Source organism: Salvelinus fontinalis, chromosome 1, assembly GCF_029448725.1.
Source record: "Salvelinus fontinalis isolate EN_2023a chromosome 1, ASM2944872v1, whole genome shotgun sequence".
NCBI classification, from domain to species: Eukaryota; Metazoa; Chordata; class Actinopteri; order Salmoniformes; family Salmonidae; genus Salvelinus; species Salvelinus fontinalis.
The window spans coordinates 40,525,422-40,538,425 of record NC_074665.1 but is presented as its reverse complement, the minus strand read 5'-3'; the positions used below and the strand labels follow the sequence as shown (position 1 = coordinate 40,538,425).

At 40.0% G+C, this 13,004-nt stretch overlaps 1 protein-coding gene across 4 annotated transcripts in view; it reads right to left on the bottom strand.

The window, feature by feature from the left end:
* Nucleotides 1-13,004, bottom strand: part of si:ch211-180a12.2 (uncharacterized) — a 73,326-nt gene that overhangs the window by 38,107 nt on the left and 22,215 nt on the right. For all 4 annotated transcript variants that reach the window (XR_008759287.1, XM_055921094.1, XM_055921108.1 and 1 more), the window contains exons 4-5: nucleotides 9,997-10,305; nucleotides 9,225-9,335 (exon numbers count right to left, since the gene is read on the bottom strand). Coding sequence is in view for 3 of the 4 variants with exons in the window: in XM_055921094.1 (XP_055777069.1) it covers nucleotides 9,225-9,335; nucleotides 9,997-10,305 (420 nt within the window). In the remaining variant the exon portion in view is untranslated. The remainder of the gene's footprint in view (nucleotides 1-9,224; nucleotides 9,336-9,996; nucleotides 10,306-13,004) is intronic.

Genomic DNA, 13,004 nt, shown 5'->3' with positions numbered 1-13,004 from the left:
AACTTGGCCTAGATGGGTAAGGAAGGGAGATGGTAATAAGCTTGGCTTGGGGGGGGGCAAGGGGGAGTAAAGATTGGAGGTGGGGATGAGCTCGGCTTGGATGGGGTAAAGGGGGGAGAACAGGAAGGGGGTGGTGGAGAGCAATGGATTTGGTTTGGAAGAGAGAGAAGGAAGGACGGACTTGATTATACTACATTGTAATTGTATTTATTTTGTTCATGACTAAAATGAATAAGAGTTCTGGACAGATTAGGAAAGGATATTGAATCATTATTTTCTGTGTTTGTCATTACAACTAAGATTGGAGAGTGGCTATATCTGTTTGTCGGGCAAGCATCATCTAATAATGATAAAATATGAATAAAATATTTTTATCTGGACACTTTCTGTATTTGATATTTCTACTCTGCAAGTAAACACTTCACTGTACCGTTTACACCCTCTGTATACTGTGCATGTGACAAATAAACGTAGATTTTATTTCATATGGCTAGTGTTTACCACATGGCCTCACATGTGAATCCTTAAAGAGATGGGTGTGAGCGATGCTGAATGGGTGTTGACAAAGAAGAGCTCTCCAGTAGGTGTACCGAAACATTCAATTGCCATTTTCTCAAAAGTGGGGTTACATGTTGATCAACTTTCAAAGCAGCATTACTTTCCCATTGTTCCTCAACTGCAGTGTATGATATACAATTTTCTAGCTCTGAATCTCTACTTTTATCCAATGTAAAAAACACAATTTCAAATGTTGCTACATAAGACCGAATCGAGGCGCCTCAAGTACAAAGACATACATTTTTTAAATAAAAAACATAAAGTATGTCTTCTCAGCCCACATGCTCTATTTATGTCATGTTTACAATAACTATGTTTTTATTCTATTATCCTCCCATTTTATGGAATGCCGACCACGCTCATATGTCATGTCTGCTCAAATGTTGTACTTGGTTCTTCAATGATAGACGGAACAGATAAGGTTAACTTTGATTTGATTACAAGTAAAGACCAACAAAATCCAATTTATCACATGGAATGTGCACGGGCTCCATGATGAAAAAAATAAAGCATATGGGTCTCAAACACTAAAAGATATTCTCAGTAGAAGTGGTTTTCTTGCAAGAATTACATTTTTAAACAGCAGAAAATGAACATTCAAAGAGGAGCTGGGTTGGAGAGACTTATGCTGCCACCTACTGTAGTATCAGCAGAGGTGCAGGCATCCTGATAAAGAAGAATATACAATTTTCCCTTATATCCCAGCACATTGACCAAGAAGGACGTTTTTGAATGTTGAATTATACCTTAAAATTGTGAAAAATACACATTGATCTCATTGTATATCCGACCCGGGGCAAATCTAAGCTATATTAGATCAAATCCAGATGGGAAATATTATTTTAGCAGGTGACTTAAATTATACATTAGATTAGATTGGCAGACGTAATAATAAAAAAAGGCACATTTTGGGAGCCTCCAAAGAGGCTGAAAAATGTCATTTCTACAAATGATTTACAGGACCCCTGGAAATTATTATCCCATTACAGTCAAAGCCCTGTTTAAACCTGGGTCGTACTAAGCTATATGGAATTGTTTTAAGAAGGTCATACCAAGGACCATTTTGCTTTACTGCTATTAGCCCATACAAACACATTGAATAACAGATTCACTACATGGAAGATCAGATAGTCCCCCCCCCTAAAGGAAGTTTGTTCTGAAATGTCTGTCCTATATCTGAGAGATATAAGAAAGATCAGGAAACATTTTTTTCTTCATGTATTTAACCCCTTATTTTTGGCACAAAATGGTCTTTACTTCCATATATTTTTTCAACTGCTACCTAGGAACCTTCAGACGAATCCTGTGACGCCTGTGGGCATCTTAGACCAAAAAAACTGACGTGTTTGTGAGAGTCTCACCTTTCCACTAATATATTAGTGTGTAGACCAAACTGTTTGAATGATACAGACATAAGTTGGCAGATCGGCTGTACCAACTTCAGACAGTCCCAAGACTTTGTGGGGGTCGTAGAGCTAAATGAAGAACATCATTGTGTTCGATCAGACCGTTCGGACACCACAGACAATTTTGTGAGAAGACCGAATTCGCGATGTCTCATGGTCTGACAAATACCGCTCTAGCTCTGTCACCTTTCATGGCAGATGCAGAAGTGCGACATCGGCGGATGCAGTGGATTGACACGCAGATATGTCTAGCTTAAACTGACAGATTTTTACGGGGAATTGTGTATTATGCTAATTAGATTTCCACAGGGTGCGGATATACAAACTTTAGGGCATTTATTTCCAATTATACAATGGGTGGGTCTAATCCTGAATGCTGATTGGTTAAAACCGCATTCCAGCCGGTCTATTGCACCACCGGCTAAATCTATGACGTTAAAATGCCTATTTACTCTGTTCCATCTGACTGCGCAATCCATTGTCTCATCAGCCCAGCCAAACAATTTGTAAACTTGATCTACACTATTAAAAGCATCTAGACATGATCTAATTTATTTTAGACTAACATTTTGCTTTTAAAGTCATAACAGACTTTATGTGGGCAAATAAAATTCAAAGAATAAAAAGGAACATTTTACATCTTCCTAAGTCTGAGGGGTGGTTTTAACCTTGGAATTGTATCAACTCGCTACCCAAGGCTTTTACTTGCGACATACTGTATATAAAATGCACTAAAGAGGAGCAATGGTTAAATATTTTAGACACGCATGCTCACGGACAGAATATTTTGTCTATTTTCAAAGGATAAAGCTAAGAACATTAACAACTTCATAGCTAAGAACGGTTTAACAATATGGAATAAAATAAAACGTATTTTACAAAAACCAATATGTCTTCCTAAAAACAGAACCTTATAAAACAATCCTTGGATAGCTTTTCAGAATTCACAGATAAATTGGTGCACATGGAAACTAAAGGCATAGAAACTGTAAATGACTTGGTAATAGGAAATACCTTTATTTCCAAGACAGTATTAAAAAGTAATTTTGGACTGACCAATGTAGATGGTTTAAAATACATGCAACTTAAATGTTACATCTACTGTAACTACATTTTATTTTGAAATCATTCAGACATCAGTGCAACATTGAGGGAATCCTATTTGAATCAGAAAAGGATGTTCATATGATAGGGAAGATATATAATACCTTGCAGAGATCACATCCAAGAATGTATGATACAAGAGACAAAATTCAGAAATTCTACAGCACAACGGCAGAGTCACGTCTTAAGTGTAAAACTAATAATGACTAATTAACCAATGCTTTCAAGGAATACTTCAACGTCCAGAAGTTGTGGGCGGAGTAAGAAAGTTGGCTGTCAGAAGTATTACAATGTAAACTTACTTTTAATCCGTCTGACATATTTCAAGACGTGGCACAGTGGGGTGTAGTGAGATACCCGATGGGTTGGACGATCGTCTTCTCATACTTTATCTTTAAAAAAACGTATACTAAAGACTTGGAAATTAATAAATCTGCCATCATTAATACAATGGAAAAATAAAATGATTTATTATTTAAATATTGAAAGTGTGTAGGCTACAAAGAGAAACAAAAAATGGTGCAGTTTCAGGCCATGTGGCGGAAAATGATGCTGGCGCTGGAGATGGGCTGTGTGTTAGTGGGTGTGAGCAGGTTTGACGTAGTTGATGTTGTCATTTGTATGTGTATGTATTGTACTGTTTATAAAAGATCAAATAAAATCGTAATTTTTACATTTTTGTCGTGTCATTTAGAAATGTATCCGTAGCGTTATATTCCATTTTGTTCCGACTCGAGCAATACCTCTCCCTCATTCCACAGGTAACTGCCAAAATAAAAGAAATGCATATTGAAAGCATGGGGCGCTTCCACACATTAAGTTCCAGACACTTCTAGAATCTAGGCCAAGGCGCATTGATGCTGTTCTGGCAGCTCATTTTGAGTTAACGCCCTATTAAGAAACTTCATGTTGGTGTTTCCTTTATTTTGTCAGTTACCTGTAGGAGCAGGCTACGCGGAGAATGGAACAGCTGTATTGAGGAAACGGCTCTAGTTGCACAAAAGGGAATATGACATTGCGGATAAAGTTCGGAATGACACAATTTCATGTGTACAACTACAGACCTGCATCACTATAATGAGAGCTTTGCCGTTTCTAAAAGGACGTATTCGCGTGTTTTAGAAGCTTTTGTTCATGTTTTTCAGGGCACCCATACTACACAATTAGGATGAGGAGTGATTTGCAGTTCGGGGTAAGCTTCTCAAAAACAAAAAAATGTGTCTGAACCTTTCTATAACATGCCATTTACATCCAAAATAGAGATTTCATTGTAAAACTTATCCTTCAAGGTCAACAGCATTATGAACTACCCAGCACCAGGACATGTTAGCAAAAAACCTGGTTGCCTCTGCCAGGAGGCTGAAACTTGGCCGCAAGTATATCTTTTAGCAAGACAATAACCCCAAGCACACATCCAAATCCACAAAGAAATGCCTTAATTGACCACAAAATAAACATTTTTCAATGGCCATCTCTGCCTCTGGACTTAAAGCCCATTGTGGTTTGAATTGAAGATGGCAGTCCATAAATGCAGACAAAGGATATCAAGGATCTGGAAATATTCTGTATGGAGGAATGGTCTAAGACCCCTCCCAAGTGTTCTCCAATCTCATAAAACATTTTAGAGAAAGGCTCAGTGCTGTTAACCTTGCAAGGTGAGGAATTGAAAACAGGGGTGGCAATAATTTCTATTGAACATGCCTTTTAGTCCAGGACTAGTCTTAATCTGTTTCCGGGAAACCGGCCCTATATGTAGCACCAGTCCATCTCAAATGACAGAAGTTTTGAACTTCGTTTTGCTATTTATGGCCTGTACGCCTCATTGACCGGAGCTCATACAACTCGTTTTTGAGTAAAAAAAGCATAATGTATGGATTATTTTGACTATAACAAATACTCAGATTAAACATATTGTGCTATTTATCACAGACTACTTTGTGTCAAAGTTGAACAAGGACATTTGTTTTGAAACCATTTCAATTTTTTAAATAGTGGCAGGATTCTATGTAATCAACCCGGGATATGGCGTATCTCGTTGGCCCTGGGGTCATCTAGATAACATTTCAGCCGACAGCCGACCTCTCCTCTCAGGTGGGGATGAAGACCAGGACAAATTCCCATTATTTGACCAGAATGTAACAAAAACCTCAACATGGTGCTCTTTCTCATCACTGGATTGTTCCACATCGGATGTCTCTTGGTCTGGATCATATTCTGCGTTGTCATCAAATACTGACACTTCCTCCACTAATGCATCTTCACTGTCAGTTTCCTGGCCTCTCTCCTCCTCACCAGTGTCACGATCAAAGATATGATCAAGAGCCTCACATACAGTATATCGTTTGGTCATTGTGCTGCCACAGAATGAATTGTTTGCAAGGCTACAAAAAAGCTTTATATACCAGAGCTGCGAGAAAAGTTCTATATATTACTGAAACAATGTTGTGATTGTTTGTGAGAATGCCAACAGGTGTGGTTCCATGGGGGAAAGATTACAGCTGAAGTTGGAAGTTTACATACACCTAAGCCAAATACATCTAAACTCAGTTTCACAATTCCTGACATTTAATCCGAGTAAAAATTCCCTGTCTTAGGTCAGTTAGGAACACTACTTTATTTTAATAATGTGAAATGTCAGACTAATAGCAGAGAGAATGATTTATTTCAGCTTTTATTTCTTTCATCACATTCCCAGTGGGTCAGAAGTTTACATACACTCAATTAGTATTTGGTAGCATTGCCTTTAAATTGTTTAACTTGGCTCAAACGTTTTGGGTAGCCTTCCACAAGCTTACCACAATACGTTGGGTGAATTTTGGCCCATTTCCCCTTACAAAGCTGGTGTAACAGTCAGGTTAGTAGGCCTCTTTGCTCGCACACGCTTTTTCAGTTCTGCCCTCACATTTTCTATAGGATTGAGGTCAGGGCTTTGTGATGGCCACTCCAATACCTTGACTTTGTTGTCCTTATGCCATTTTGCCACAACTTTGGAAGTATGCTTGGGGTCATTGTCCATTTGGAAGATCCATTTGCGACCAAGCTTTAACTTCCTGACTGATGTCTTGAGATGTTGCTTTAATATATCCACATAATTTTCCTTCCTCATGAAGCCATCTATTTTGTGAAGTGCACCAGTCCCCCCTGCAGCAAAACACCCCCACAACATGATACTGCCACCCCTGTGCTTCACGGTTGGGATGGTGTTCTTCGGCTTGCAAGCATCCCTCTTTTTCCACCAAACATAATGATGGTCATTATGGCCAAACAGTTATATTTTTGTTTCATCAGACCAGATGACATTTCTCCAAAAAGTACAATATTTGTCCCCATGTGCAGTTGCAAGCCGCAGTCTGGCTTTTTTATGGCGGTTTTGAAGCAGTGGCTTCTTCCTTGCTGAGTGGCCTTTCAGGTTATGTCGATATAGGACTCGTTTTACTGTGGATACAAATACTTTTGTACCTGTTTCCTCCAGCATCTTCACAAGGTCCTTTGCTGTTGTTCTGGGATTGATTTGCACTTTCCTACCAAAGTACGTTCATCTCTAGGAGACAGAACTCCTTCTTGAGCGGTGTGACGGCTGCGTGGTCCCATGGTGTTTATACTTGCGTACTATTGTTTGTACAGATGAACGTGGTACCTTCAGGCATTTGGAAATTGCTCCCAAGGATGAACCAGACATGTGGAGGTCTACAATTTTTTTTCTGAGGTCTTTGCTGATTTCTTTTGATTTTCCCGTGATGTCAAGGAAAGAGGCACTGAGTTTGAAGGTAGGCCTTGAAATACATCCACAGGTACACCTCCAATTGACTCAAAGGATGTCAATTAATCTGTCAGAAGCTTCTAAAGCCATGGCATCATTTTCTGGAATTTTCCAAGCTGTTTAAAGGCACAGTCAACGTAGTGTATGGAAACTTCTGACCCACTGGAATTGTGATACAGTGAATTATAAGTGAAATAACGTCTGTAAACAAATGTTGGGAAAATGACTTGCGTCATGCACAAAGTAGATGTCCTAACCGACTTGCCAAAACTATAGTTTGTTAACAAGAAATTTGTGGAGTGGTTGAAAAACAAGTTTTAATGTCTCCAACCTAAGTGTATGTAAACTTCCAACTTCCAACAACTAACCCTAACCCTAACCCTAACTGTATATTGGGGGGTTGACATGGAAACCAGGAAGGGGAGTGAGGTGTGTGCACGCTCTAACACATATGCATGTGGGGGTCTGGGAGAGGAAGTGTGTCCATCTGATGAATGGGCATGTGCCTTAACTCAATTTTATACACAAATTGTAGTCTCACCCATTCGCTTCTAATGACCGGTCATTTTTGACCGGGACCACCAGAGGTGTACAAAAGTTAAATAAAACCCCCAAAATGTAATGAAAATAATAACTATTTATTTTGTGTGGTCAGATGCCCCGTGTGGACAAAGTCATGGAACCTTATGACAATCAGATTAAATGATCTACATTTTTCAGAGATAAAAAGTTTTTCAGTTCGACTGGAATACAGCAGAAGGGCTAGTTGAGTATCTAGAGCATCAGCATTTGTGGGTTCGATTACAGGCTCAATGTCACGTTCCTGACCTATTTCTGTTAGTTTGTTATATGTGTTAGTTGGTCAGGACGTGAGTTTGGGTGGGCATTCTATGTTTTCTGTTTCTGTGTTGGTTTATTGGGTTGCCTGGTATGGCTCTTAATTAGAGGCAGGTGTTTGGCGTTCCTCTAATTAAGAGTCATATTTAGGTAGGCGTTTTCACAGTGTTCGTTGTGGGTGATTGTCTTCCGTGTCTGTACACCACGCGGGACTGTTTACGGTTTGTTCGGTTTGTGTAGCCTATGTTTCCTGTTCGTGCGTTTTTCTTGTTTTATGTAAGTACGTCGTCTAGGTCTGTCTACACCGTTTGTTGTTTTTGTTAGTTTAGTCAAGTTCGTGTTTTCGTTAATAAAATATGTCATTTCACTACGCTGCGCCTTGGTTCCCTCAATACTCCTCCTCTTCAGATGAAGAGGAGGAGGACTGCCGTTACACTCAAAATGGCCAGAAACAAATAACTTCCTTCTGAAACTTGTCGGTCTATTATTGTTCTGAGAAATGAAGGCTATTCCATGGGAGAAATTGCCAAGAAACTGAAGATCTCGTACAATGCTGTGTACTACTCCCTTCACAGAACAGCGCAAACTGGCCCTAATCAAAATAGAAAAATGAGTGGGAGGCCCCGGTGCACAACTGAGCAAGAGGACAAGTACATCACAGTGTCTAGTTTGAGAAACAGACGCCTCAAGTCCTCAACTGGCAGCTTCATTAAATAGTACCCGCAAAACACCAGTCTCAACATCAACAGTGAAGAGGCGACTCCGGGATGCTGGCCTTCTAGGCAGAGTTGCAAATAAAAAGCCATATCTCAGACTGACCAATAAAATGAAAAGATTAAGATGGGCAAAACAACACAGGCTTATTCTTCGCAACTCTGCCTAGAAGGCCAGCATCCCGGAGACGCCTCTTCACTGTTGACGTTGAGACTGGTGATTTGCGGGTACTATTTAATGAAGCTGCCAGTTGAGGACTCTGTTTCTGCTGATGCTCCAGATACTCTTCAAGTGTAAAGAAGGCCAGTTTTATTGCTCCTTTAAAATCAGGACAACAGTTTTCAGCTGTGCTAACATAATTGCAAAAGGTTTTTCTAATTATCAATTAGCCTTTTAAAATGATAAACTTGGATTAGCTAACACAACGTGCCATTACAATTCATAAGTGATGGTTGCTGATAATGAGCCACTGTACACCTATGTAGATCTTCCATTTTTAAAAAACCTGCAATTTCCAGCTTCAATAGTCATTTACAACAATAACAATGTCTACACTGTATTTCTGATCAATTTGATGTTATTTTATTGGATAAACATTTTTGCATTTCTTTCAAAACAAGAATTTCTAACTGACCCCAAACCTTTGAACGGCGGTATATGTTGCACCAACCAATCTATATACTGTGTATATCACTTTCATTAAGACGGCATTAGCAGGTATTACAGTACACAGTGCATGAACACATCATTCATTATATACCTTCAGATATACATATGTAAATATATGAACATTTAAATATGATGTACACTATTAATAAAGTGAAATAATATTCTGTTTTACTCACCATCCCTCCTTCTCCAGGAGAAGCTAAAGCAGAGCAGAAAGACCAGCACCAGAGAGATGCACATCAGAGCCACAGATGCCTTGGCAGACTTGGTCAGCACAGCTTGTGTCTCTGGGAAAGGAGACACATAAGGGAGGAGGGTAGAATATGTATGAGGCCAGGCTGAATAGAATATATACTTTATTGTCCATTTGGTAAGGACATACATTTGTTCTCTGCCTTTTTCCCCCAACCTCAGACACACACACACGCACACACACACACACACACACACACACACACACACACACACACACACACACACACACACACACACACACACACACACACACACACACACACACACACACACACACACACACACACACACACACACACACACACACACACACACACACACACACACACACACACACACACACACGTTGAGAGGCACAGGGTCAGCCGTGTTGTAGCGCCCCTGAATGGAGAGCTAGTTTTGGGGTTAAGTGCCTTGCTCAAGGGAACAACAGTATTGGTAGTAATGATTGACAACAGAAGCCCTCCCGCGGCCAGTTCAGTCCACACTTTTTCATCAAGTAAACATTTGGTTACTGGTCCATCTCTCTAACCTCTTACCACCCTCTGTTGTTTCTAAGAGCGGGTTATGGTGGAAACCCAGCTAAGAATTTGATCAAACCCAATGTTGGTATTTCTTGAATTTGTGAACATTCTCTCTGTCCCTTCGCCTCTGCTCTCTCTTTCTCCCTATCCCCTCCCCTCTCTCTCTTACCTATGATGGGGTCGATGTCGGCCAGGGCTGCGGAGGTGACCACAGGTTCAGTGATGCTGGGCAGATGGACGACACACTCCACCTCCCCGGCTAGCTCCCTCTGCTCGGGGCTCAGGGTGTAGTAGCGCCTGGTTCTGAAGGTGCCGTCCGGGCCCGACTCGCTCAGCACAGGTGCGGGGAGCTCCGTGCCATTCTGTAGCCAGGAAACGGAGACGTCCTCCGGATAGAAGCCCTCGATGTCGCAGGAGAGGGTGAGTGGGGAGTCGCGGGAAGGCAAGGGCACTGCGGAGAGGGTGACAGTTGGGAGGTCTGGGGAGGAAAGAGAAATTATACACTAACGTTCAAAAGTATGGAGTCACTTAGAAATGTCCTTGTTTTTGAAAGAAATGCAAAATTTATGTTCATTAAAATGACATCAAATTGATCAGAAATACAGTGTAGACATTGTTAATGTTGTAAAGGACTATTAAAGGTGGAAACGGCAGATTTTTTATGGAATATCTACATAGGCGTACATAGGCCCGTTATTAGCAACCATCACTCCTGTGTTCCAATGGCACGTTGTGTTAGCTCATCCAAGTTTATAATTTTAAAACGCTAATTGATCATTAGAAAACCCTTTTGCAATTATGTTAGCACAGCTGAAAACTGTTGTCCTGATTAAAGAAGTAATAAAACTGACCTATATACTAGTTTAGTATCTGGAGCATCAGCATTTCTGGGTTTGATTACAGGCTCAAATGGCCAAAAATAAATAACTTTCTTCTGAAACTTGTCAGTCTATTCTTGTTCTGTGAAATGAAGGCTATTCCCTGTGAGAAATTGCCAAGAAACTGAAGATCTCGTAATAGTCTTCATTTCTAGTAGCCATTATTTACTGTTTTACACCTAGGGTTACTATACATAACTTTAACCCAGTTTATAAGAGATTCTCCAAACTTGAAATATTCCAGGCATTTATATATAAACTCCAGTCATACTTTATCATGATAAACTTGGATGAGCTAACACAGTCTCTCAGGAAACAGCAGAGGGAGCACCCCCCTATCCACATCGACGGGACAGTAGTGGAGAGGGTAATAAGTTTTAAGTTCCTCGGCTTACACATCACGGACAAACTGAATTGGTCCACCCACACAGACAGCGTTGTGAAGAAGGCGCAGCAGCGCCTCTTCAACCTCAGGAGGCTGAAGAAATTCGGCTTGTCACCAAAAGCACTCACAAACTTCTACAGATGCACAATCGAGAGCATCCTGTCGGGCTGTATCACCGCCTGGTACGGCAACTGCTCCGCCCATAACCGTAAGGCTCTCCAGAGGGTAGTGAGGTCTGCACAACGCATCACTGGGGGCAAACTACCTGCCCTCCAGGACACCTACACCACCCGATGTCACAGGAAGGCCATAAAGATCATCAAGGACAACAACCACCCGAGCCACTGCCTGTTCACCCCGCTATCATCCAGAAGGCGAGGTCAGTACAGGTGCATCAAAGCAGGGACCGAGAGACTGAAAAACAGCTTCTATCTCAAGGCCATCAGACTGTTAAACAGCCACCAGTAACATCGAGTGGCTGCTGCCAACATACTGACTCAACTCCAGCTCACTTTAATAATGGAAATGGATCAAAAATGTATCACTAGCCACTTTAAACAATGCCACTTAATATAATGTATATGTATATACTGTAGCCTATATCATCTACTGCATCTTGCCATCTTTATGTAATACATGTATCACTAGCCACTTTAAACTATGCACTTTTATGTTTACATACCCTACATTACTCATCTCATATGTATATACTGTACTCGATACCATCTACTGCATCTTGCCTATGCCGTTCTGTACCATCACTCATTCATATATCTTTATGTACATGTATTCTTTATCCCTTTACACTTGTGTGTATAAGGTAGTAGTTGAGGAATTGGTAGGTTAGATTACTCGTTGCTTATTACTGCATTGTCGGAACTAGAAGCACAAGCATTTCGCTACACTCGCATTAACATCTGCTAACCATGTGTATGTGACAAATAAAAAATTGATTTGATTTGATTTGATCAAAAGCCTTTTCAAAGTCAGCTATGAATACCTGGCCTGGTTTCCCATATTTTTCATAGCGTTCTATTTTTCCAGTACTTGTCTTATATTGTCTACAATGTATAACATCAGACAATAGCTTATTAATTCTATGCGTTTTGCATTTTCCTATAATTTTTGCACCACAACGCTGAGGTGTAAGAGGCCTACGATTGTTTTAATAGACTGGATCTTTATATTTACCACTTGGATCCTGTTTCAATAATAATGAAATCAGACCTTCTTGGTAAGTGTCTAATAATGCAAAAAATGTATAGGAGTGGTTAACATTTACATTTACATTTAAGTCATTTAGCAGACGCTCTTATCCAGAGCGACTTACAAATTGGTGCATTCACCTTATATCCAGTGGAACAGCCACATTACAGTTAAAACATGCTAATAACGGCCCTCTGATTATATCAAAAGGTTTGGTATACTTCCACTGGTATGCCATCCAGCCCTAGTTTTCCCAGACTTAAAGGCATTAATTGCGTCAAGAAGTTCTTCCTCTGTAATTTGACCTTCACATCAGTCTTTCTGTACAGCTGTCAATTTTACATTATTAATAGAAAGGAAATCAATACAATTAGCTTCGGTTAGTGGAGATGGAGGAGACAAATGTAAACATATGCTTAAAGTACTTTACTTCCTCTTTCAAAATATTGTTTGGTGAATCATGGGTGACTCCGTCATTTGTAACAACTTTCAGAAAATTATCTTTGGAAGCATGTCTATGTTAAAGATAAAATAATTATTTGGTGCATTTTCCCCCATATTCCATCCAGTTTGCTTTATTTTGAAAATATATTACACTTGATCCTTCTTGAATAAGTTCTTCCATTTCTTTTTGTTTTTCCCGCTAACTTATTCGGATCCTCTATGGTACCGTCTTTATTGCTATCTGTACTGTTTGTCCTTCCCTTT